The sequence below is a fragment of the Vipera berus genome (genome assembly GCF_964194415.1).
Source record: "Vipera berus genome assembly, chromosome: 3".
NCBI lineage: Eukaryota > Metazoa > Chordata > Lepidosauria > Squamata > Viperidae > Vipera > Vipera berus.
In genome coordinates this window covers 40,675,434-40,702,767 of record NC_138204.1, presented here as the reverse complement: position 1 = coordinate 40,702,767, position 27,334 = coordinate 40,675,434, and the positions used below count along the sequence as shown (strand labels likewise).

Here is a 27,334-nt window from a genome sequence, read left to right as displayed (position 1 = left end):
GGATGGAAGCAAATACGTCCCTTACCGCTGGCACCGGGTAAGCGTGGGGGCTGAGGGCTAGGTTAAGGGTCGCCTTATAGTCCGCGCATAATCTCACTTCCCCGTTAGGTTTAATAGGGGTGACTATAGGGGTCTCCCAGCTTCCCCCTTCCGTAGGTTCAAGCACCCCGAGACCTACGAGGCGATCAAGTTCATTTTCTATCTTTTCTTTAAGGGCAAAGGGTACTCTCCTAGCTCTTATTTTTATGGGTTGGATTGCTGGGTTTAATTGTAAGGAGATGGGGGGACCGGTGTATTTTCCTAACGTGCCATCGAAGACGTCTGCATACTTGTTGCAAACGGCTTCTAGGCTGGGTGATTGGATTGTATTTACCCCTGTTATGGCGATCCCTAGAGGCCCGAACCAGTTTAAACCTATCAGGTTGGTGCGGTTTCCTGGCGTAACTAGAACTTCTAAGGGACCCTTGAACCGTTTGTACTGTACGACAACCTTAGCCCTTCCCTCCAGAGGAATGGGGGTTTTCTGGAAATCTGCTAGGTGGACCTGGGTTTGCCTCAGAGGAATTTTTCCCTTGTTTTGTCGGCAGATCTCCTGATACGTTCCCAAAGAAATTAAGGAGACTGCTGACCCTGAATCTACCTCCATGAGGCAGGACACTCCCTGAATTTTTACCCTGATCCTCACCTTTGAGCTTAGGCAGTGTACCCTGTCAATTGTTTCTACTAGGGGCCCTGGCGTTTTTCCTCTGTTGGCCCGGGTAGCTGGCCTACCTGGGGAATTGGTCTCCAGATCATTGATGATGTCGCGGCCCCGGCTGCGGCACACCGGTTTGATGTGGCCGGTCTTTCCACAGTTGTGGAACTTAGCGTTTCTGGACCGGCAGCTTCCTCGGGCATGATTGCCCCCACAGCTGGCGCAGGCGGCCCGTTGCTCGTAGCGCGGCGGTGGCGGAGGGGGGTTCTTGGTACTGCGGTGGTCCGATGTGTCGCTTCTCCTCAGATGCCTGCGTTCCATTTTCCGCTGGAGGGCTTCCCCGTCAGTGAAGTCCACCGACTCGTCGCTGTCGCTGAGCGTGGCGCTCTCTTGGTATACCGTTGCTGGGCTCTCAGGGGTCGTGGTGGTCGGTTTCTTCTTGTGGCTGTGCTCATACGCCATGATTTCTCGGGTCAATTCTGCCAGGCTCATGTCGGGTTTGGATGTCAGCTTCTTCTGCAGCCTCTCGTCCCTCAACCCGATCACCACCTGGTCTCTGATGCGGTCTTCCAGGTCGGGAAAGCAGCAGTTCCGCGCGGCGTGTCTGACCCCAGCGATGAACTCGTTGGCGGGTTCGTCTGGTCGCTGTTTCTTCTGGGCGAATTGTACCCGCCAGTACAGTTCTGAGCGGGCCGGCATATAGTACTTATTCAGCTGGTCTACCAGGTCCGCGTAGGAGACCTCTGTGATGGGCACCGGGCTAAACAGCCCCACGGCAGCGTCGTACACGGGGGGTCCGCTGATGTATAGTAGAGCGGCGGCCTTTGCTCTGTCGTCAGTGATTTTACTGACGAGGAGGAATCCCTCGACTTGTCCCAGGTGTGATTGCCATCTCTCGGGATGGCGGGTATTGAACTCCCTCACACGCCCGAAGTTTGCCATGTCGTCCGGTCCTGGGTCGCTCCCTTGGAAGTTAAAACTTCCAGTGACAGCTCTTGCCGGGAACTCTCTTCCTCGGCCATGACTTCAGCTCGGGAACTCTCTTCCTCGGCTGTGACTTCAGCTCAGGAGCGATCCCACCCTCGTCGCCAGTGAAGTAGCCGAAGGACCACTCGGGACGACAGGTTACTTAACTAAAGGTTTATTAAGAGCAAGGCAAACATAGAATAACTTGCCCGGCTTTTATAGCCGGCAGCTGTCAGCGAGGGCCAATCAGGAACGTTCATTTTGGCGCCGCGTCTATTCGGACCAATCCGCGTCTTCTGTTCTTGACAGCTCAGGCTTCCGCATGGTCCGGTATTTTGACAGCCGCGAGCTGTCAGTGGTTGCGCCTGCGCCGTGCGGGGAACTTTGACAGCTGTCAAAGTTCCCGCGTGTTCTCCTGTCAGATTGTTTTCCTCATTGAATAGCCGGAATAACTTGTTAACTTATATACATTCATGCTGTTTACATATATAATACAATTTCAAACTTTTGTTTTAGGCAAAAGGAGGTCAAGGGCCTCAAAACATTCACTCCAAATCCTGGAATGCTTTTTCTGGTATATATTACATCTGAAGAAATTATGCCATATGTGAAATCATAAATTACATTTTTTGTTCAAACACAACAATTCAAAAATTAAGAAAAGGAAATAGAAGGAGAAATAGTTTAAAAATGTCTCCATAGAACCCTATGGTAGATAGCAGGGTCATGCACCAAAAATAAAATAAAATAAAATAAAATCCTGGTATTTTTTCCTACTGAAAAATTTCTTTCAAACAGAATTGCTTTCAAAATTTATTTCAAAGGAAAAGAGCATGTCAGTGACATTCTCACGTAGATGTACTAGCTGTGCAAAACAGTACTTACATTTATATTGTGCTCGTACAGTACTGTCTTGAGTCTTTAGAATCTGGCATAGCAATATTGCTTTAAAACACATGTAGAATATTAATGTATAATTAAAACGTTAATTTTCCCCAGACATTATTTTTTTAAAATAACGCCCAATCTTAATCACAAGTATAACAGAGATTAATGACCTGAACGAGAGATGAACCGTCCATTATTTTCCTGTTTTATTATAAAACATTTCAGTATATAGAGACATGGATTGATCTAACATACTCTATTCCTGATTTCTCCATCTCTGTCTCTTTCTCTCAGAGTCAGATTCTGCAGGGCTTCCCTGGAATTCAGTGATATCCAATCCCTTGGGCCACACTTGTTTTCATTTCTAATTTGTCACCACATCTGTTGTTCTGGAGGAGTGTGTTCATATTTTGGTACAGAGCAGGGTAAGAGTGTGATAACAGAGCCCAACTGAATACGGGGCCAGAAAAGAAGCTTCTCATAATTGGAAGGAAGACAGATGTCCTTCCCCTGAATGAAAGAGGTGTTGTGAGAGGAAATTGTTGTTCAGAGAAACCCTGAGAACAGGAAAGAAAGGATTGCCACAGCAGCTCTTAACAACAAGGGGGAGGAAACAGACCCTCCAGTGAACAATATTTGCGTTATTGGAAGAGGATGTTATAATCAGCACAAAAGGAATGTATAGAAATTACATCAATACCATTGGGGAGATGGTTGGATGTTATAGCAATGGATCCAGGTGTTTGTATTAAGCAATTTTTCAAAGATAGGTATGCAAATACTGGAGAGTTTAGCAAGATGCCACAAAGGAACCTTCTGCTACTGCTACAAGGAAGTTCTAGTGGCCTACTTTAACAAATTCTCTTCAAAATAGCAGATAAGCTGGTATGTTCATCATGCAAGGTGGCTTTACAGTTGCAGGTAACATTGACAGTGAAGAATATGAGTCAGCATATGTCAGACATCTTAAGATGAGATGGTTGCCTCTTAACATCTTTTAATGGTAGCATTGCTTCTCCTATCTTTTGTCAGCAAATGGAATTACGTGATCAGATCTGATGTCATGATAACTGAAAACCAGGCTCTGGGACAGACTATGAAAAGACTTCTAATCAAATGTGTTCTGATTGTAACATCAGAACCATATAATTCCTTCTCCACTACTTTTTTCTACCCCTGCCCTAGTGAGAAAATGAATATTAAGCTGGGTTTCCTAATATCTCCCCGTGTACAAAAATAAACTAGCATAAACTTTGGAGTTCATCAGAAAAAGGGAATACAGGCAGTTCTTGACTTACAACTATTTGTTTAGCGACTGTTTTGAACTACCTATAGTTAAGTGGCCTTTTTTACTCTAGCTGTAATTGATCCAAGTAACTCCAAGAAGGTCTGCAAACGAGATTATTTGACAGCTCTGCAGACAATAAACTTCTCCCTAAAGGAATATTCTCTCCTTAAATAAATAGGAGAGGGCATACATTTTATCTGTCCGTTCCACTCCACTCCACTCCTTTCCTTTCTTTTCCTTTCCACTCCACTCCACTCCATCCACTCCACTCCACTTCACTCTCCATCCCACCCCACCCCATCCCACTCCACTCCACTCTATCCTAGGAATAGGAACTGGAAAAATAATGAAAAGGTAATTTTTCTAATCCTAGATTGTTCCTTTCTTAAAGGTGTTTTAGCTAAATAAACTGATATAGTTTAGCAATCAGTTATTTTCTGGATATTGCTTAAATTTTTTTGCTTTGGTTACCTAATTTTTGCCACGGAAAGCACCATCCTATTATTTTAATTCAGAAAATTCTTAAAATAAATGTAAGATTGAAACCAGACATTTTTCTTTTAGGACTATTAGATAAAAAATTTGAGAAAAATGGAACTTTGTTACTATATGTATTGACTGGATGAGAATTCTATATGTGCAAAACTGGAAAGAAATGTCAATTTGCACAATGGAGGAATGATTAGAAATAGTGATGGAGTTGGCATAGATGGCAAAACTAATTGTTTTAACTGAAGAAAAAAAATTATGCAGTTTTGTTTCTACTTGGAAATTACTTCTGGACTTTACACTCAAAATAGAACAAAATTTAATTTGTTGCTATGTTTTGAGGATTACGGTAATTTGTTGTTTTAAAAATGACTAGTAGTTACTAAATAGGTAAAATAACTGTAACTGTACTTAGTATTCTATTGCATGAAAAAAGTTGGAAGTCACTGCTCTTTTTTTCTTTCCCTTTTACTTTGCATTCATTTTTCATCCTTGTCCTTGTCCTATCCCCTGATTATTTGTTTCTATTTGTATTTTATATTAAACAGAAAAAAACCCATAAATCATCCTATTAGGGATAACTCATGTTGCATGAAAGAGAAGATGAAACCTACATTTTTTAAGTACTTAATATTACTTTTAGTTAGCTGTTTGACTTGTTAAAATCTGAGTGAATGTGTTAACAAAATATTTCAACTTGACAGTGACAGTAATGGATAGTGCTAGTAATTGGCATGGAAGAAGCCATAGATTCTTAAAAATTCCCTTCATGAATATTCTAAGGCATAACTAAAACGTTTTCGGATGCAATTGAGTCACTTCACAGTTGTACAGTTCCCCACATCTGGACTGGCCAGGGAGTCATGTTGCATGATTTACAGAGAATTTTTTTTTAAAAAAAGTCCAAGGAAACTCTTGCATGCATGCTTTTGAGTAAATAAAAAACTAGTTTCAAATGGTTTTCGACTTAAATATATTTTGAGTAATTCTCTGTTCGTTTGTACATACCAAAGGAATTTACCCAAATCTGATTTCCCCACAGAGTAATCTACCAAAACATTTACCTTTTAGTCATGTGTAAAAGGTATTCTAAAGTTGGCGCCACATGGATAAATTGTAAACCACATTTCCATGTCCTAAGGAAGAATGGCAAAGACTGAGTAGTTGAGTCAGCATTCCTTATCCGGACCTTATCTAACTAAATATGCATGCAAAATTTCTATCACTTTTCTACTACTTCTAGTACAAGTACTTCTGCCAAACTACTTATCTATAATTTACTTTTCATTTTAGTTTTCCATTTGCCCCCTGTCCCCAAACTATATTAACTTTCTGTTAGGAAATTGGGGATAACTTTATTTAGAATGGAACTGGGAGATTTGTATCCTTGTCCACTTTGCTTACTTATTATCCTCAGTTTGCTGAATATCCACCTTTAAAGTTGCAACTTCTTTCTGCCCTTTTTGTGCTGGCTTTAGCATAAAGATCAAACCAACTGTTTGAACTAAGCATGATTTCACCATATTTTTCATTATCTCTGTTCCCCTCTATACTTCTCCTTACCCACCTGATGTTTTTCTATTACATTTGTAGCTCATATAAAGATGAAGCCATTGTGTGCCTGTGCTTGCTTATGAGTTTTTTTACCAAAAAGTATGCTAGTTTCCTATTTCAAAATGCAGGAAAGCATATATTAGTTTTTTGTTATTTATGGCCCGAATGGTGCCTGCCCATGTTCCACAAAGGAAATAGTTGGCATGAGGAAAGATGTAATATGGCAGCATCCAAGTGACTACTTGGATACATGTGCCACTGCATTCTGGATTATCTAAAGTTTCCAGACAGTCCTCAAGAGTAGTCCCACGTAGACCAAATTATGGTAATTTAGTTGACGATAACAAGGACATGAGAGGCCATCTTCAGCGCAACCTGTTCCAGGTAAAGCTGTCACTTGCACACCAGACAGAACTGTGCAAAAGCACCTGGGTGAGCCTGTTCTTCCCCATGCAAACCCTGACAGCCTCCAGACACACTTCTACTCTATCTCCCAATGGGTCTGAGATGGAGATACTTCATCATGAACTCTCAATGTTTTTATGAAGATATTCAAAAGATAGAGGAAAATCTTAAGGCATTCTATGATAAACCACCTAGGGATCCAACCTCTCTCCCCCATACTCACACGTTGGATTTGCTTGGTCCAGAACAGTTTTCTAATCAACAGTAAGTAACAAAAGCAGCTGAAAGATCTAAGAAAGCAGGATGGTGATCCCACTCCCACTCAAATCCTATGAAAGATCATTCACGAGATTGACAAATACAATTTCTCTCCCATGCCCAGATCTGACTTATTGCCAAGAATCTAGGTAATCAGTACAGGTATAGCCCTTGACTTGCAATCACAATTGAGCCCAAAATTTCTGTTGTTAAGCAAGACAGTTCTTAAGTGAGTTTTGTCTGATTTTATGACTCTTTTTGCCACAACTGGTAAGTGAATCACTACGAGTGTTAAGTTAGTAACACAGTTGTTAAGTGAATTTGGCTTTCCCATTGATTTTGCTTGTCAGAAGGTCACAAAAGGTGATCACATTACCCTGGGATACTGAAACTGTTATAAATACTTGCTAGTTGCCAAGTGTCCAAATTCTGATGATGTGACTGTGGGAATGCTGCAATGGTCATATGAAAAAGGTCACAAATCATCTTTTTCAGAGTTAACTTTGAACGGTCACTAAACAAATGGTTGTAAGTCAAGGACTATCTGTATTCTCCAAACCCCTCCACAACTGCAGCCCTGCCTGCATGCTCAAAGGGAAGGTTAGAGACAACCATCCAGTTTTGTTGGATCTTGCCCTGGCTTCTTAAGGTGGAAAAACCAGTGCCTCTTTAAGGACTTCTGGCATTTCCTTTTCTCTTAAAGAGGGATTGATTACAGCCTGGATTTAACTCCCATTCTCCTCCCTGCTTGAATTAGGCAAATGAACGGGTCTAATCCACAGCTAAGGATGCAGAAGACTCTGTCCACTTGGGATTGCAGGCTCAAGAGCCAACTAGAAACTCGGTAAATTGTCACATTTGTCAGTAGATTCTGCCCATCTAGCTTCTACCTCAGAGCCAATGCAAGCAATTTCACTCACAAAAAGTGCACCCAGGTGATCATGCTTTACACTGGCTTTTCCTTCTGGCCCGTCTCTCCAAAAGACTCTGGGATACTTCAAGCACAAAATTGCTTGGCATTCCACATATGTAGTAAGAGTAATAATAGATCTGCTGCCTTTATCATCATAAAGTAGGCTCAGAAGGAATTCCTACTTGTCTTTGGTTGCAGGCAGGCATTTCTCGTTTATTACCAGTATCACTGCAGGTACGTTATCTCTTCACCTGCTTCATTTCACAAAGCTCCTCAATTATCAAGGAGTGCCCCAAAGTGAATATAATATCTAAAGTAAGGCCAAGTGTTGAATTGGGCAGTGATGAACTGTAATAAGCTCACAGTCATCATGGAGAACATGAATTCTCAAGCTATCTCCAGTCCCAAGAAGGAAAATTTTAAATCACCAAATATTAAGAATGTGAGTCTCTCACAGCCATCTTTGCAGTTAAATCAAGCAGTTTGTTGAAAAACGTTGTCAGACAACTGGGAGGGCAGTACAAAAACAGCACACACATACCAATTCATATAACACAATTCAGCTCTGTATATAAATCTGCATCCCCCCTGATTGATTAGTTACGTGTCATTAGATCATTTTCAAGTAAGTTACCAAATACTCTCCAATATTGTCCTCTAAAAGTATTGGATTCCAGCTCCCAAAATTTCCAACGTGAATGGAATAATGAGCATTGAAATGTGTAATGCCTCTGGAGGGCATTAAGTTGAGGAAGACTTTTTGCACAGATGCTCATTATCCATTTCTGGGAATAAAAAGATCCTGCTATAAAGTTATATAAATCATTGAGTGCTATAGCCACAGACCTGACAATGCCTGTATTAATTGCCCATTTTGAGAAATATTGTGATTATAGTAGCAGCCTTTTGGGGAAGGAGGCATCTGAACGCTCTTTGATTCTAGGTGACTAATTCTAATTGATTCGAATAACAGACTAAAGCCAGTGCAATGATATCTTCAGGAGTCATATTGGGATTATAGTATAATCCTGTCTTAATATCTTTAAAATGCAAAGAATGAACCTCAACCACAAATCTTGATTCTACCTATAAGTATAACATAACCCCTTACATTTTGTACCAACTTATTCTTTCTTGTCATCACCCTCCCACACATACACATATTTATTAATTGAATTTATTTATTAATATCCCAAATGTTGAGTAATAGTAGGAGAGACACAATTCTCTGGTAGGATATTGGAATGGCAAGCAAAAAGCTCCAATTTGATGTTTACTAGAAGCCATGAATAATCCACAAACCATTTCCAGTCACCTTTTACAACCTTCAATAATCCAACAGTAAAGGCTTCCAAATTCCCAAGTCTTTTGGAACATTTAAGGGCTAACTTCTTCAAAACTCCTTTCTGCAAATGCCTTTTCTTTTTTGGGTGTTTTAAGGGCAGCTTTCACTTTAATCCTTCTAAAAGACCTCAAAAGATTGGCCCCATAATTCATTTTGCCCCCTGAAATCCACAGAGACTGCTAATGAAAGCAGTAACTGTAGTAATAATAGTAGCAGGGGCCACTATTCGTGGCTCGTTAAAGGGCTCAGAAAATAAGTGACAGAAAAGAGTTCCACCTGCCACCTTCAAAGAGTGCTGCTTGTCAGAAAAGACTGACTGATCTTAAGGAATCTTTGTAAAGTCTTCAAGCTAGCACAAATGTCACTTGAGCATCCTCACTGAAAACTGGTTCAAAATGAACAAGTCACTACAAGCCAGTTCCTTAAGGGTGAGTGAACCACTTCTCCCCGTGTTCCACCTTCCAAAAACACCTCCAAGAGTTTAATTTTGTTAGTTAGCCTTATTAATGTGTCAGGGATTACAATCCAAAATACAAGCAAAAATGTAACTCATGATTACTCCCTATATATTAAAAAGTGCAGTTCAACAGCAATTTTAAAGGCCTTCAAGGGCACATCTAAGACTTGTAGGAACACAGGTTATAATTTTCAGCACAGGATTTTCAAGCCAATATCTTCTTGTGTATGACATTTCCACAGGAGAAGACTCTTGCTTGCTTTTAAATAGGTGGGGAATTTTGGTATACAGTGCCTTAGACACTTGTTTTAATCAGTTGAGGGGCATTCTCAAATATTTTGAATAGAGTACCCTGCCGCTGAAATTAGAGCAACTAACTACATGGGGAAGTCTTTACAAACCTGTAAATATAAAAATCATAAAATATTTCAATTATTTTGTTGTGTACTTTCAAAGGTTGGTAAAGGAGGATAGAAGCACAGAAGATTTTAATATAATAACAAGCACTTTCTTCGAAAGGCACATTTATCCCAGTATTTTTAAGAGCCTTGGTGGAGCAGTGGGCTAATGCCTCCTTAAGTAACACCAGCTGCCTGCAATTAGTGCAGGTTCGCATCCCACCAGGCTCAAGGTTGACTCAGCCTTCCATCCTTCCGAGGTAGGTAAAATGAGGACCCAGATTGTTGGGGGCAATTAAGCTGACTTTGTAATAATGCCGCTTGGGGTGTGTGTGAAAGCCCTAATAAGCAGGCATATACATAGAATGAAGGCTACTGCTAAGCTTGTAAGCCGCCCTGAGTCTTCGGAGAAGGGCGGGATATAAATGGAATTAAAATAAAATAAATAAATAAAAAATTTTCAAGACCACTTTATAAAACCTTGGTAAGGCCAGACCTGGAATACTGCATCCAGTTTTGGTCACTATGATGTAAAAAAGATGTTGAGACTCTAGAACAGGCATGTCAAACTGCTGGCCTGCGGGCCGGATGCATCATACTGAAACCGTGCCCACCCCACTGCCAGCAATGGGGAAAAAGTTGTGATACGTTGCACGACATCACATGACATCGTGAGTTTGATATGCCTGCTCTAGAAAGAGTGCAGAGAAGAGCAACAAAGATGATCAGGAGACTGGAGGCTAAGACATATAAAGAACAGTTGCTGGAATTGGGTATGTCTAGTTTAATGAAGAGAAGGACTAGGGATGACATGATAGCAGTATTCCAATATCTCAGGGGTTGCCACAAAGAAAAGGGAGTCAAGCTATTTCCAAAGCACCTGAAAGCAGGACAAGAAGCAATGGATGGAAACTAATTAAGGAGAGAAGCAACCTATAATTAAGAAAAAATTTCCTGACAGTTAGAACAATTAATCAATGGAACAATTTGCCTCATTTGTTTTGAATGCTCCAACACTGGAAGTTTTTAAGAAGAGACTGGACAACCATTTGTCTGAAATAGTATAGGATTTCCTGCCTGAGCAGGGGGTTGGACTAAAAGACCTCCAAGGTCACTTCCAACTCTGTTTATTCTATTCCTATTCCTATTCCTATTCCTATTCCTATTCCTATTCCTATTCCTATTCCTATTCCTATTCTATTCTATTCTATTCTATTCTATTCTATTCTATTCTATTCTATTCTAAACATTCAAGTTATGCAAGTGATACTGAAAGAACAAGGAATTAATGATAAAGGAATGCTGGTTAGCAAAGTTTGAAGCATCACACTTTTGTTAGGCACATACAATTGCTAAAGAAAATACAGCAACTTACATAGGAACAAAGAAGCTTTCATAAACAGGAGGGGCAATCTACTGTCACCACTACTGACATTAGCTCTCTCCTCCAGTCCTATACATTGACCATAAAGGTCTGAGCAAAAAAGAATGGTTTTATATCTATGGCTTTCTGCAAACCCATGCAGGGGGGAAATTGGTGTTCATAAAACTCTGTATCTCTGTTTATCCCATGAGGGATTTTGATATGGCAATAAAGGTACATTAAAGTAAGGATGAGCCATTTGTACATGCCTAAGATCTCAGCTTTTCTTTACTCTCTTCTTAAAGCCTATGAGTTTAAAAGCCTTGCCAATTATTTCTATATCCCTTCCTTCACACCAGTATCTAATCATTACAATCAAGGGAAACGAAGCTTCTGTCTCTTTATTAAACAACTACTGATCACTGCATGTTTCTGAATTTCAGCTCCAACTGTCAGAAAGGACTATTGATACCTAAATTACAGTTTATTATTAATCTCAGACCACAATTATGGTCTTTTAATCACAGTATAAAAATGTTGTAGAGCATTATGCTTTTAGTGATTATATAAACCACCTTAAAATCTGAAGAGAGGGATATAAACAATTGCAATTAATTAAAACAAACTGCAAATATAAATTTGCTATTATGCCAACCTACAGCTATGGCTATTATGCATTTAATGCTGTTCTACAGTAGCTGATTCAGGATAACTAGTGAATTCTCATTCTATCAGTGAAAAGGTTGTGCCTTTAATGAAACAAAAAAAGCAATTAATAAATATGTACAAAATCCAAAGGATGGATAGAGAGAGACAATGCTTCAAAGATATATTTTCCAAAGCTGTAGGTTTATAACAGGAACGCGGTGGCTCAGTGGGTTAGGACACTGAGCTTGTCGATCAGATGGTCAGCAGTAACAGAGTAACCCGAGTGCCAGAGTGAGTGCCTGTTACTCATCTCAGCTTCTGCCAACCTAGCAGTTCGAAAGCATGTAAAAATGCAAGTAGAAAAATAGGGACCACTACGGTGGGAAGGTAACAGCATTCCGTGCGCCTTTGCCGTCTAGTCATGCCGACCACATGACTACGGAGACGTCCTTGGACAAGCGCTGGCTCTTCGGCTTTGAAACGGAGATGAGCACCGGCCCCTAGAGTTGGAAACGACTAGCATGCATGTGCGGGGGAACCTTTACCTTTTTAGGTTTATAACAATAATTATGTCAATTGTTAAAATTATACATAGGACATTGGCATATTAATAGCACAAGTGTCACATCAACATCAGGAAGAATTACCATTTTTTACAATATAACAAATACTGGCATATAGTCATTCATTTACAGCATTGCTAGCAAATGTCTTTCCCTTACTTCACATTTTCAGTATTTTCAAATCACGGGGAAAATTCATGCATTTCCATATGGTACAATATATCAAATATGCTGGCTTTTCATCCACTGAGCTTCACAAATCTAATAGCATCATTTTAGTGAATGAAAATGCCAATTTTAGAAGATCACAACTTATATCTAGGCAGTTCAAAGTATCTGAATGAAAGCTGTCCTGAAAAAACCCTGAAGGCATCTGTAATTATAGGCTTTCATGGAAAAAAAGTACTTTCAAAATATGAAAGGTATTCCATTCATTTGAATTTATTATGACTAGATGTGATCAAGCAGGTGTTTGACAGGCTAAATTTGAAAGTTCCTATGAAACCCAATGCTAATACCTTTATATTCAAGGTATATTTATATAAGGGCTGGCTAACATATGGTTCAACACAAAATGGATGAAAGTTATTTATCTGCAGATGTTGGCTTTAAGTCATTCATCTGCATGAACAATGTCAACTTTGTGAAAGTCTAGGATGCTGAATGCACCATATATAGGTCAGACTGAACTGCACTAGCTTGTTTTCAAGGAAAAGCAACTAAAATCATAGGATATTTCTAGGCCCAGTCACAATGTACTTTGTTAGATCCATGTTTCAATAAGATGCGACTTAGCAGAATGAGCATAAGTTCAATACAATGATTATGGCAATGATTTTGTATTTAACAAAAGTAGTTGAGTGGCTTATTGATGTACTGCTACTTCAGGTATTATACTTTGCCATGCAGTCACATAAATAAAAGTTCTTGGGAGCAGCTGCAATAGAATATTAACTAGTAAGATCAGTGCATGTAACAGACTTTGCTTGTGTCATGATTTAAAGTGAAATATAGAATGATGGGAGATGACAGAAACCACTGAAAAAAGTTTATTATTTATTCCAGAAAGGAAAGCTAAGCCAGAGGCCTGGGAGATAAATAAGAATGTACAAATAGCTGTTCCCAAAATGAATTGATTAGAATACAGTAATTAATTCACCAATTATATGTAAGATTTGGAAGTTCTACAAACCATTCATTTGCAATATAGACATGTGCTCATGATGAAAGCTTACAAGGTGTATGGAACTATCTTTGATGTGTTTGTTTGTAACCTTCAGTTGGATGTAGCAGTTATAACAGGGTAACAATTTTTGAATCAACGTACCTCAAATGGGCTAACTTATCAAAAGTGTCTAAAATCTGGGATCCATGACTCCTATGGGATTGGAATTTGGTAAAGTAGTGGCCACTTCAGTGCTACTTTGCTGCTGTGCCCAGCCACAATCATGTGACCATCACATGTTGCCTGCCAGCTTCCTACAAGGAAAGTTAGTGGGGAAGCCAGCAGGAAATTAGAAGTCACTCCCCCTCTCACTGTTTTTTTTCTTGTCTGTGGTCATTCCGTTTTTTGGTTAAGATAAGGAAATCTTTGAAACAATGGCCCAAAGAGTCCCAGGTTGTGTATTATTATGACGACTATAATTATAATTTTCACAAGTCGGCAAACTATTACGGGTACTGGGTCCCTATGGAGGGTTGTAACCTTACCTCCATATGGAGGTATGTAAGATAATATAATATACCTCCTACAGACTTCCCTTACAAAAATGAAACTTATGTAGGAGAATGAATCCACGTCACTTTGACTTTTTTCTTAAAATATGTATTTCAAGGAAGAGTAATGAATCTAGTATGCTACTAAGCAGTAATTCAAAGTGGGGACTTTTCCTGAAAAGAAACACTTTCAAAATTGAAACTATTTAACCCCCCTAGACCACTTTTATGTTATTTTGTTGAGTGAGTGCCCAACGAAGCCCACTTTTTCCGCCGGAGTTGAAACAACAGCCCGTTCTTATAAAGTGTTATCTAGGGCCACGGGAACACAAGTTGAAATCTTCCTTCAGCCATGGAAGCTCAGTCATGACTTTGGATTAGGCACTATCTCTCAGCCCAACTCACCCCCAAAATAATTATCTTGGGGGGGAAATTTAAAAAGCAAATACATTCCTTGAATTCTTGGATAGAAAGCAGGATACAATCTAATTAATAAATAAACAGCAATGACCATGGGGAGGGACAGGAGGGGGCAGATTGGCATCAGCACTGTAATGTCACAATGCCACTTTCATCATTGCTCTAAATAAACAAACTTTTGGCTGATTTTCTATCGAATGAGCAAGGTTCAAGATTTTAGAACCTTGGAGAAACTGATCAAATTCCCCACTATAGTTCTGAAAATATGTATGAATATTTCAGGAAGTCCAGCATATTTTGCTAAACCCACAGACGGCCATCTGGCAATTCACACATAAGGAAGCTTTTGTTCTTCCTTCTAACCATGTATAATTCCACACTTCCTCAATAGTTTAATTGATTAAAATTTCATTTGCTTGAATTTTAATCATATTTTCTTTCTTATTTTAATTGTTTCATGGATGCTGCTTTGTGATTTTTCAAGACATGAATGTGATAAAATAAAATGGATAAAAAGAATAATCATCTAATGTCAAGAATTACCAAGGCTGACAGTGGAAAAGGGTTTCATTCAGAATTAATAAGTCTACATAAAGCATAAGAAGTACAATTTTTATCATCATTATGTTCTCTTTGGCTGAACAATAAAAAGTTGCAACATCCTATAGTACAAAGGAGAAGCAAAACTAAAATTTTGACACTGATTAGCTGTCCTTTTTTGGTTTGACAACCATTAAGATATGCGTCTTTAAGTGAGCCATCCTTAGAGCTTATTGTAATATGACATTTATTCTCCTCCTCTTCACAGGGAAAAGAATTGTTTTTTCTTTTTATATTACGCACATCAGCATTTTGTTCAATGCAAACTGAGCTCATAAAACCAAACTCCTACTTAAATTGCACACAGACTGTTTCTTCTTGTTCTCTGGAGACCCAGAGAAAGGGCTTTGGGCTATGGCACATTCATAGCTAAGTCACGATAGGGCTGGTCATGAAGAGAGTGCTAAAAGAGTCAATGTTTTCCTGTCCTAATGTGGCCAGAAAATTCCAGCTGTCTATTATACTGCTTGCCCTTTTTCTTCTAAAGCCTTCATCTCTTTCAATAAAGAAAGTATAGATTTAAAATATGTTACATCAAGATATGAATGTAGGATTGGAGGTGAACATAATATTGTTTCATTTAATTTACTTCTCTTGTCTTGGCAAATTTATATTGCCACTCAGTCAGGTGGGATGTGATTGATATATTTATTTATTTTATTTATTTATTTATTTGTTTTTATAAACCGCCCTTCTCCCGAGGGACTCGGGGCGGTGTACAGAATAAGGTAGGTATACAGATTGAACAATAGTGAAAAACAATAGTAAAAACAAATTGGGACCCCAATTAGAGCTATCAGGCCAGGCCAGACTGTTGGAACAGGTAAGTTTTTAAGTCGCGCCGGAAGGTGCGGAGGTCGGGGGCCATCCGGATTTCGGTTGGCAAGCAGTTCCAGAGGGCTGGCGCACCCACTGAGAATGCCCTCCCCCTGGGGGCCACCAGCCGACATTCCTTGAGCGGTGGCACCCTGAGGAGGCCCTCTCTGTGGGAGCGCACAGGACGGTGGGGTGATGACATTGGCAGAAGGTGCTCCCGTAGGTAGTCCGGACCCATGCCATGTAGGGCTTTGTATGTCATTGTTAGCACCTTGAATTTCACTCGGAAGGCAACCAGAAGCCAGTGCAGCTCACGGAGGAGAGGAGTGATATGGGAGTATCGGGAGGCCCCCAAAAGTGTCCGTGCCGCTGCACTTTGCACCAGTTGAAGCTTCCGAGTGGATCTCAAGGGCAGCCCCATGTAGAGAGCGTTACAGTAGTGTAGGCGAGAGGTCACAAGGGCATGGATGACTGTCCCAAGCTGAAATCAATAATGAACATAAATCAAGCACAATATCCTGAAATTCTAGAGCTTTTATCCTATCTAAAATAATTACACATGTTCCTAGCCTTCATTAGCAAGCTCAAAGCATAGTAAGTAGTATAAATTGTGCTATGCCTTCAGAAGTTGTAGGTGCTTCATCACTGGAGGTTTTTGAGAGAAGACTGGACAGCCACCTATCTGAAATGGTATTTTTTATTTATTTTAATTCCATTTATATCCCGCCCTTCTCCGAAGACTCAGGGCGGCTTACAAGCTTAGCAGTAGCCTTCATTCTATGTATATGCCTGCTTATTAGGGCTTTCACACACACACACCCCAAGCGGCATTATTACAAAGTCAGCTTAATTGCCCCCAACAATCTGGGTCCTCATTTTACCTACCTTGGAAGGATGGAAGGCTGAGTCAACCTTGAGCCTGGTGGGATGCGAACCTGCACTAATTGCAGGCAGCTGGTGTTACTTAAGGAGGCATTAGCCCACTGCTCCACCAAGGCTCTTGGTATAGGGCAGGGGTAGGCAACCTCGGTTCTTTTATGACTCATGGACTTCAACTCCCAGAATTCCTGAGTCAGCATAGCTGACTCAGGAATTCTGGGAGTTGAAGTCCATGAGTCATAAAAGAACCGAGGTTGCCTACCCCTGGTATAGGGTCTCCTGCTTGAGCAGAGAGTTGGACTAGAAGACTTTCAATATTCCTTCCAGCTCTATTCTAAGGGGCTGTCACAAGGAAGAGGGGGTCAACCTATCCTCCAAAGAACCTGAAGGCAGGACAAGAAGCAACAGATGGAAACTAATCAAGGAGAGAACCAATTTAGAACTAAGAAGAAATTTCCTGACAGTGAGAACAAATTAATCACTGGAACGACTTGCCTCCAAAGGATGTGGGTGCTCCAACCCTGGAGGTTTTTTTAGAAGAGATTGGACAACCATTTGTCTGAAATGGTAGAGGGTTTCCTGCTAGACCAGGGGGTTGGACCAGAAGACCCCCAAGATCCCTTCCAATTCTGTTATTCTGTTAAGCTAGAAACCAAACCTCTAAATCTCTGGCTTTATGCCTAAATGTTAAAACATACAGAAAGGAAAATGTGATAGGGCTGCATTCTGGAAAATTATACTATGATTACCTGGATTACCCATGACCCGGTTGCTTAAGGTTTAATAAATGCTTTTGAAATTGATCCAGTAGAAAAACCAAGGAACAAACCTACAAATAAATGCAGTTATGACTGGATAGTAAGAACACAAATACATTTTCACCAGAATAATGAAAATGCAATGATTTGAGGTTGCACTCCCAGCTTCAGTCGTTTTTTCTTCTTCCCAGCAGTTCCTGGTCCACATAATATTTGGCAACAGCTGCTAATATTTCAGTAAGTGAAAGTTTTCTTATCACTGCATCTCCAGGCTTTCTGTCTAGCCTTGTCTGTCTAGCCCTGTCTCGTCCTACAAAAAGAGTTGGAAATTTAGTTGCATTTGCTATGCTTGAGTACTTCAGTGTGTCAGTGCTTAAATGAAAGCACAATGATGTGAATCCAACCTGCACACTTTGAACAATGCCAGACAACTAAACTACTGAGCCAAGGCTATAGGGTTGGGTGTGATATTGGCAGATAGCTACACTGCAGCATGAAGTTTTCCTACTATCAATCAGACATAAGCACAGACGAAGTCTGATCTACTGTCTACAAGGCCTGTCAGAATTTATATAAAATCTTTATTTCATATTGAAGATTCATGAGTAGTTTAAAAGATGCAACCTCAGTTTCATTTTGAAAAATGCCATTTAATTTCATTGGATCATAGAGATCAAAAGTTCTTGAAAATAAGCTTTGACAGCATACTGGCAGCATGAATATTATTAAAAATAAGCTAACATACAATCCACTGACAACGGCAAAAACTCTAACTGATAGCTATGATTCATGGATGTCAATTGTTTTCACACAGAACTGCAAGAGAAAATTGGCAAATAAAGAAACATGTTTAACTTTATATAGAATATAAGACTAGCCCTGCTAGATCAGGCAAAGGAATATCTTAATGGTTTTCAAACTTGGCAACTTTAAGATATGCCCAGAATTTCCCAATTCAATCTTTGTGGTCTACACTGGTTGGGAAACACACATTTGTAAAGACCATACAGTTTTACCCTCCATATTATTCAGTCATTTAAACCGTGAAACTGTTAAGTGCTTCAAGCTAGCATGGTTTTAATTCAAACCAAGATGTATAATCTATGGCACAACCACTGGCTTTTATTTTTCACTATATTATCCAAGAGAATGGATTTTTTCTTTTCTCAGGCACTTTGCTGTTCATCAAATATGTCATACTGGGAACGGTCAGATGCATTAAAGCAAGAAAAAGTGACCTATTTTGTTCTGTTTTTATTAGGAACAGAGTAAGCTTACTGTAAACATGACCGCAATTCTTGAATGTTGCCTCCAGTTAAATCCAGGAGAACTTATTACTCAGTGAAAAATGCATTTGCTCTGGATGCACATTAAAAGGCAGTTTCTGATGGTTAGTGGAGAAACACGGGTGGGTGGGGGAAGGGACATTTTAAAACACTGGCAAAATATGGATGTTCTTGGGCACTGTGTCAGGAAGAGGACCAGAGACCAGGTTTTACAGCAGCATTTTAACATTTGATTGAGGACTGATAATATAGATATAATTGTGCATAACAAAATTCCAATTAAAATATTAGGCAAGAGAAAAGTCTTTTTCTGACAAATTTAAGGAGAAAAAAAATCCATTCAGATGGGATAAATTGTAAGGGTTGATTTTTACTTTTAAACAACAGAGATCAGACTGACCTCTGTGCAGAAAGCAAGAGATTTTTTGGAAGAAATTAAAATGGAAGAAATACAAATGGACATGACAATTTACATTGTGTTATGAAAATTTTTATAAAATGATGTATTGTCGTTATATGTTACCAGAGAAACTATATATAATATATAAAGGCACTTTAAATCTATAGCATGTTAGAAATGTGAATAGCATGAAGGGACATTTTATCATGCTTGCTGGACATGTAAAAAAAGCTTTTAAAAAAAGGACTGAAATACATACATTGGTACAGAGGATTTTCAAGATTAATATCCAATTGAAGCCAGAACTTTTTCTTTTAGGACTAATGGATAAACAGGTAGGAAAAAAGTTATGGAAGATTATTTCAATAAGTATAACTGCAGCAAGATTACTATATGCTGGTCTTCTTCCTGACAAGATGGAAAGATTAAACACTACCCACTATGAAGGAATGGTTGATGAAATTGACCAGATCTTGCTGAAATGGATAAACTAATTTTATTTTGTTATAGAAAAGACACTACCGTATTTTCCAGCGTATAAGACGACTTTTTAACCCCTGAAAATCTTCTCAAAGGTTGGGGGGGTCGTCTTATACGCCGGAAAAAAACAAATCAGTAGAGCGTCCCCGTTCTTGCAAAGCCGGGCCGCCCCACGCAACTGAGCTAACTCCGGCGCGGCTCCGGGACATGGCTGGGCAGGAGCGTCGGGCGGCTCTCCCCACGTGAAGGCGGCGCTGCCCGTTGGCTCTTGGCCCGAGGGGAGGGCCTCGCGCCCGCCGGACTCACCTGTCACCAGCACCGCTCTCCCCCCCGCGGGGATGCGCTTCCGCCGGGCGGTGCTGTCGGAGACGAGCCAGCCTGGTGGCCGGGATCGGAGCTGCGCGCCGGACTAAGAGGCCGTTTCGTGAGGCGAGAGGGCGGTGGGAGGGGGGAAGGAGGAGGAGGAGTCCCCAGACGTGGCAGCTCTTCAGCCGCCTTTGCCTTGGCCACAGGGATGCAGGGTGGGCACTTTAAGAGGCAGGCAGGCGCGGCGTCCCAGGTGGGGCGTGGGCGCGGCAGTCACTCTCCCGGTTTGGCAAGTTTCCCGGCGGGTGACCGAAGAGCAGCCTCTGCCGGCACTTACTCCAATGCGCTGCAACTAGGAGTGCGAGCCGCCGAGGACGGGAGAAGCAGCCGCTCGGGCGCATCAGCGCAACCGAGAAGAGCCAGCAGGCAGCCGGGATCGGAGCTGCGCACCGGACTAAGGCCGTTTCGTGAGGCGAGAGGGCGGCGGGAGGGGGGAAGGAGGAGGAGGAGTCCCCAGACGTGGCAGCTCTTCCCGCCGCCTGTGGAGCGAGGTCGGTGTCCTCATCAGCCGCCTTTGCCTTGGCCAGAGGGATGCAGGGTGGGCACTTTAAGAGGCAGGCAGGCGCGGCGTCCCAGGAGGGGCGTGGGCGCGGTAGTCGCTCTCCCGGTTTGGCAAGTTTCCCGGCGGGTGACCAAAGAGCAGCCTCTGCTGGCGCTTACTCCAATGAGCTGCAACTCCAATGCACGCCCAGTCCAGCTCCATGAGGGGCAGGGCGGGAAGCCGGCCGGGAAGTGGGACCGGGAGCCCGGGCCGAGCACGCCTCGGCCGACGGTGAGAGGGAAGCGCACGAGTTCTAAAAAAGAGGCTGTGGGCGGAGCTGCCCCGCCCTGCGCCCAATGGGAGAAGTTCAAGGCCTGGGGGGGAAGCAGGAGTGGCACCGGCCGTGGCGGGGTGGCGGCTGCCCTCCGGCGCTGCCTGCCGCCTGGGAAACGCTGCGCCTTGGGGCCCGGCAGAAGCGTGGGAGCAGCGGGAGGGCCGGCGGGGCCAGTCGGGCCTTCGCCTCCTCTGCGACGGGCAGGGCATGTAAGTATTTTTCGGCGTATAAGACAAAACCTTGAAAATCTTCTTAAAAGTAGGGGGTCGTCTTATACGCCGGGTCGTCTTATACGCCGGAAAATACGGTATCTAAATTTACAGTTCATAAACTCTGAGCTTTCTGTTTAGAAAAGCACAATTCCACACATCACCATTATTGCAGAAGAAATTTTGAAGGTGTGATGGCAATGTACTGTGGCAGAAGAGATATGAAATAACAATGTGTATACTTTCAGAATAAATGCAATCTCAGACTGACAAGTAAAAAGCAGGCAAGACCTCCTCTCACTGTGTCTCATTATGTCATACTTCGATGCACAGAGGACTTGATTCTTTTCTTATACATCTACGGAATCAGGGTTCCTCTTCCTGACACTTTGAATCAGCCACTATCACCAACCATACCGTCTCTGCTATAGCAGATCTTCTACCACATTAAAAATGTGCTAACAGAAAACTTCAGATAGATAACAAAATTCTCATGGAAAAGCTAAAAGAGCCTTGGTGGAGCAGTGGGCTAATGCCTCCTTAAGTAACACCAGCTGCCTGCAATTAGTGCAGGTTCGCATCCCACCAGGCTCAAGGTTGACTCAGCCTTCCATCCTTCCGAGGTAAGTAAAATGAGGACCCAGATTGTTGGGGGCAATTAAGCTGACTTTGTAATAATGCCGCTTGGGGTGTGTGTGAAAGCCCTAATAAGCAGGCATATACATAGAATGAAAGCTACTGTTGTGATTCAGGGTCAGCCTGTGGGTTCGGCAGTTGGGTCGGACGACTCAGAGGAGGAGGAGGGGGGTGTTGAAGACCTTGCTGAGGGGGTTGAAGATCTTGCTGATGAGAGCCCTCAGCCAGGCCCCTCCCACTTCGTCACCACGGAGACCCAGCTGTGTGAGCCTGACAGTGTGGATGAAGATGACCCACAGCTGGCCCTGTTCAAGGACGCCCGACGCAGGAGGCAGTCAATTAGGAGTAAACAGAGGAAGGCAATGGGGCTCCTCGGAAGGAGGCACAGAGAAGCCACGCCCTGAACTCTATATAAGGGGAATGTGTGGGAGGGCAGGTTTGCTGAAGGCAACCGCTTGGATAGTTCATGTTTCTTAAAGCTCCTGTTTCTTGGTTTGTCTTGTTCCGTTTGTTTTTGTGGTAATAAATTTGGCAGGCGTAATTCCAGCCTCTTGCCTTCTTGTAAAAGGGGTTGTCCCTGCCTTTTCTGCAGGGCCGGTAGCAGGCTGGTACAGAACAGCTACTGCTAAGTTTGTAAAGCTGCCCTGAGTCTTCGGAGAAGGGCGGGATATAAATGGAATTAAAATAAAATAAAATAAAAATAAAATAAAATGTACACAAGCAACAGAAATGATTGACACACCTGTATCATAGCTTTTACTGCTTTAGTCTGTATCCATATCTCGCCATGTAATTCTTGATCAGGACTTTCTTCCATTGCCCTGATAAGTTGGAATTTAGTTCCCTTTCCTTCAGTGCTGATTCCAGAGTATTTGGCATCCCAGGCCACATTGACTGATGGTGACATCTCCCACCAATACAAAGATTTGCATTTTTAGATTAATTTAGAGGGAGGGATGGACTCGGCAGCCCCTAAGCTTTGGCACCTTAGGTCAGTTACTTCTCTAAAGCTAATTCTGCTTATTCTGCCTGATCAGTGTATCTGGTTCCAAAGAGGGTTCTGCAGGAGGCAGGCATGAAAACAATAGGCCTTTCTATCTTGTTTAGTACTCAATATTACGAAATGCCAATAGTAATGAATAAGACAATTGAGCAAGAATCTCATTATCCAATAGGACTAGGTTAGGTAAGCTAGTGTGTCATTGATCTTATTGTTGCTAGAGGGAGAGAAAGGGCCTGGTTTCCTGAACATGGAACAGACTGATTGCTTCACCTGATCAACTCAGATGTGCGTAGCTATGTGAAGAAAATCTTCTCACCTTTTCTATTGTCAGATGAACTCAGTGCCCTAATAAGGTATATGAGTTCTTCTTGGCTGAATTCTTCTTGCATTTATAATACAGTATTGGGAAAGTGATGTATCAAATTCTTGTCTGTTGATGAGGCTAAATGATTAGGCTTCTGTGGTGCCTGCAGGGTAAATATTCTTTCTCTTAAGAAAATAAGGAGAGCCCTGTTAGGTCTCTTCTTTTTAGCCCAACATTTTTAGATTAAATGCAATAGCTCTTTTCCTCAACAGAGGAAAGCATTGTAAGCATGCTATTTGTAATTCTTTAGGTAATCAGCAATCATCAAGGTTCATAGATATTAATAACCCAGTCTATACAACTGCTCTTTCACAGATACCTCAACTGATGTGCATCTCTACTTGTGATGGAGTGAATTCCAGTTTATTCATTGTGCAAAGAAGTGCTTCTCTGGTTCCAAATCTCCCTGGATTTAGTTCAGTAGAAGTCCTAGTGTTCTAACATTGTAAGAATAGCTTCTATCTACATTTCCACAAAACTACTTTCTGCTAACACATCATGTAAAAGGGTGAATACGATCATAATCTTTTCTGAATGTGTCTCTCTCTCTGTGTGTACTCAAACTTCCCAAATATGTGGGATGAGGCAATACTGGATGATGTTTATGTTATGACTATCATACCCAGTTTGGATACTTCCTGGCTCCCCTACTTGGCATTCTGAGGACATCCTGTCCAGGGAGCCATGTGGGTATAGGGTGCCTTCTTTTCCTTGGTGCAAATTGTGTTTATAAAATGGTAGTTGTGAGAAGTCTACAAAGAATAAAATCATGCCAGGAGAATGCCTGGGAAATAGTGACAGTTGGAAAAAAAATGGAATGAAGATATGTTGGTCATGTTTTATATCTAGAAGGAGTGTGCCAAGAATTGAAGGACTATCTTGATATAAGTCATTATCTGTCTCTGCATGAGACATGGGACAATTCCAGTAGACCTACTGTATAGTGACTAATGGCTGTAAAGAAGTTTCTACTAACAAAGTAGTGGGTCAATTTTTATACCATTCTTTTACTCCCTCATTTTGCACTTCTCCCTTCCTTTCGTGGGTAGGCACACACACATAAAGATAAGAAACATCCTGCTAATATTTGGTAACTCCAGCTGCCTTGAGCTATTTGTAAAATAATAAAGGTGGGATACAAACAAACAAACATTATAGTTGGGCTTTTGTACTTCTTCTAGGTAGCATCACGTTTTTGTTTTGCACTGGCTACTTCAATTATGTTGCATCTATTTTTTTCCTTTTGGAAACTGATAACAGCCCATTATTGCAATTCCCATTCTGTGATCGGCATACATCAGAATGGGTGATGAATGGGCCTGTAATTGTTTTGCACTCTTGCACAAAAGGATCTATGGACTGTGAATGAGAATCACACTTGCAGAATCACTGCTCTGAATGAAATAACTTTCATAGTGTGCAATATGATTAAATCTGTAGCAGATTATAGTCTTAAAGCATTAAAATCCATTTTGATTTCTAGTTTCATCTAGCCCTGTTTGGAATTTGCTGTGGTGATAGTAATCTTTTGGATGGAAAGCAGCCTTTTTAATTGTAAAGCACTTCCTCTCATAACGACTCCTACATGACCTTTTCTTTTAAAAAAAAAGAACCAAAATCTGCAGTTCTATTATTTATTTGAGACATATACTTCCCACGTCTCTTCTTGTTCGGTATTCTCTTTTTGGACTTGCACATACTTTATTTAAGAGCATCCTGAATCTTCATTACTAATCCATTAGTACAAAAACTAGGACAGCAGAAGGAAGCATCTGCTGGTGGGCAAGCTTAAGCCTGTCACAGCAAGCAAGGCTTCTGTGTGAGCAGCGGCAGGGAGAAAGGGCAGATCCTCAACAGGCAGAACAAAACACCACAATCACTGGAGTCTTCCCAAAGGAATTCTTGTTGACATTGCAATGGAAGCAACAACTGGAGCCCACACAATGCAGTCAAGTCAATTTACAATTTGGACTATTTGGATTGGGAACCACCCAGGCTTAGTTATAAGATGGATGGCTATAGAAACATTATAAACAAACAAAGGTGCCTCACTTCACTGATATACAGGTATCAATCTAGGTATACTACTGGTATATAGATATCAATCTGTATACAGATGTGGTATACAGATATCAATCTGTATAGTGGCCTTCCCCAAACTGGTGTTGTCCAGGGGGGAACTAATCTTCAACCCCACTTGTTCCCAATTAAGCTGCTTGACAGGTTATGGGGTTGATGTCCAAGACATCACTAAAGTATCAGACAAGGTTTTCTGTAACAATGCAGAGGTGATCTGCCTCATAGGGTTGTGCTGAAAAGGCTAAGGAAAAAGGACTATAAAACAGCATCCACATCATTATAGAAGCAACACTATGATTGTACTTCAGATGAAAACATAAAAAAATTTGCAAAGCAAGGTAGGCAAGCCCTTATGAGAAAAGTCTGGGTGGAGGAAAAAAGCTAACTGGCTTCCCTCCAGAAGGATAAATCTGCCTAAAAATATATGGGTGAAACAGGCAAGGACAAGTCAGGTAAGAAGTTAAAAACCGATTGTGGGGAAGCTAAAATGCAGGATACAGTGATGATTTTCAAGCAAACCTCTTTGCAAATAACTTGTCCTGTATGCATCTTCCTTTTGTGGAAATCTGCTAGCATTCCAGAGTCCTTTAATTATACTGTACAGCTGCATTAATTCAACGCAGTTGAATTAATTCAATACAGATCTACATAACTATTTTCAAGTCTGTTAAGGAGGACTTCAGCTGTGAAATGGAAATGCAGCTCACTGCACATCTTAGGAAATCACAATAACCAATTTATTGTGACAAATCAGTTTTTCCATTTATAAAATATGATAATAATAAAACCAACTCAGATAGCTGGGCTGTGGGGTAATTAAATTTACCTTTTTCAAAAGTGCAACTGTGTAGAAGCACTTTCTAAATATGTTGCAGGACACCAATCAAGTGGTATTTTTTTTCTTCCAGGATGGGTATTTAAGCAGCTCCTTTGCATAAAAATGACACAATGGAAACCTATGCAATATGAAACAAAATAAGGAAACTTACCAGAGGCAGCTAATAATAAGAAAATACCAACTGGAATATGTATTTCAGAAATGTCTACAGAGGATTTGAAGGAACCCCTATAATTATATAAAATATCTTTCCCCAAAATATCTGCAAAGTACAAGCAGCATGTCTGGGCTCTGGCAAGCAAAATGCAATACTTGAATCATGGTCATTTGATGCAAAAATTGAAAGATGGTGTTTTGTAAACCTTCATAATGCATTCATATCAGAAAGAAAGAAGCAAAGTAAGATTATTTAGAGTGCTGATTCAGTGTTTTTGTTTGGCTCCAAGTAGAATTGCTTGTTTAAACATAGAATAATATGTCAACTACTCAGCAACAGGATACATTATGAAGTCAATTACTCATTCTAGTTAGATACTTTCCAGTTTACAACTGATTGCTATCTGACTGGATCCCCAAATTTGCTATACTAGCAGAAGCTCTTCCTTGGCAACAATAGGCAAAGGGTGGGGATTGTTATAAATTCTGAACAGAAAAGTTTAGGATTCTTGCTTTTTGTAGCATTTCTGCTTCTGCACTGCTGCTCCTCTCCCCGAATACGGTTCACCAAATACCTATCAGAGGCAACTAGATTCAGTTTTCATGTCAGAGTTAAATTCCAAAAGTGCGAACAGAGTGCGAAAATCATTAATGGGGTTGACGATGCATCCCTCTTTGCACACCTGAGATAAATGCTAGTGGGATATTTTTTTCCAATACAGCCTGGAAAATATGCATTTTAATGAAAGGGGTGTGTATTTGTTGGGGCGTGGGCGGTTATAGCATCAGCCAACTAATGTTGGATCGATATAACAATAATGAAACCAGCGTTTTTATCGCCACGGTACTGGCGTGGCTATTGCTAGTAATCTCTTGCCAAAAAGTGCCTAGAAAGTTGCAAAGAGAATTAAGCGCGTGAAGTTTGCAACGTTTCATCAGAATCATCTTCTCTTAGTTCCCCATTAAATGCCTTACCAACTCTTGTTTCAGACGGCGTAGATAATGATCCATGCTCTTCATTTCCATCCTCCCATCCGAGTCCAGCTTGCCGACTGCTTCAGCCGCTCCGCAAACGGCGCGCACAGCAAATCCTGCCTCAGCCGCGGCACTTCTTTTCCCGCCCCGCCGGCTTAATCCAAGGGCCCCTTTAAACGCCCATTTGCCGCTTCGCCGCTCCGAAAGCGCTCTCCCGCAGATGGCCAAAACTTTCCCCGCGAGGAAACGGCGACCGCGGCCCCGACGGAAACCAGAAAGCCCAAATCGCTTTCTTTGAAAGTTGAAATA

General features: G+C 41.2%; 1 protein-coding gene across 1 annotated transcript in view; it reads right to left on the bottom strand.

The window, feature by feature from the left end:
* Positions 1-27,107, bottom strand: part of INKA2 (inka box actin regulator 2) — a gene marked incomplete at its 3' end in the record, with an annotated part of 35,507 nt that extends 8,400 nt beyond the window's left edge. Inside the window, exon 1 of the mRNA XM_081322451.1 lies at positions 27,026-27,107. Coding sequence (XP_081178577.1) covers positions 27,026-27,076 — 51 coding nt within the window. The 5' untranslated portion in view covers positions 27,077-27,107. The remainder of the gene's footprint in view (positions 1-27,025) is intronic.
* Positions 27,108-27,334: the final 227 nt, after the last annotated feature.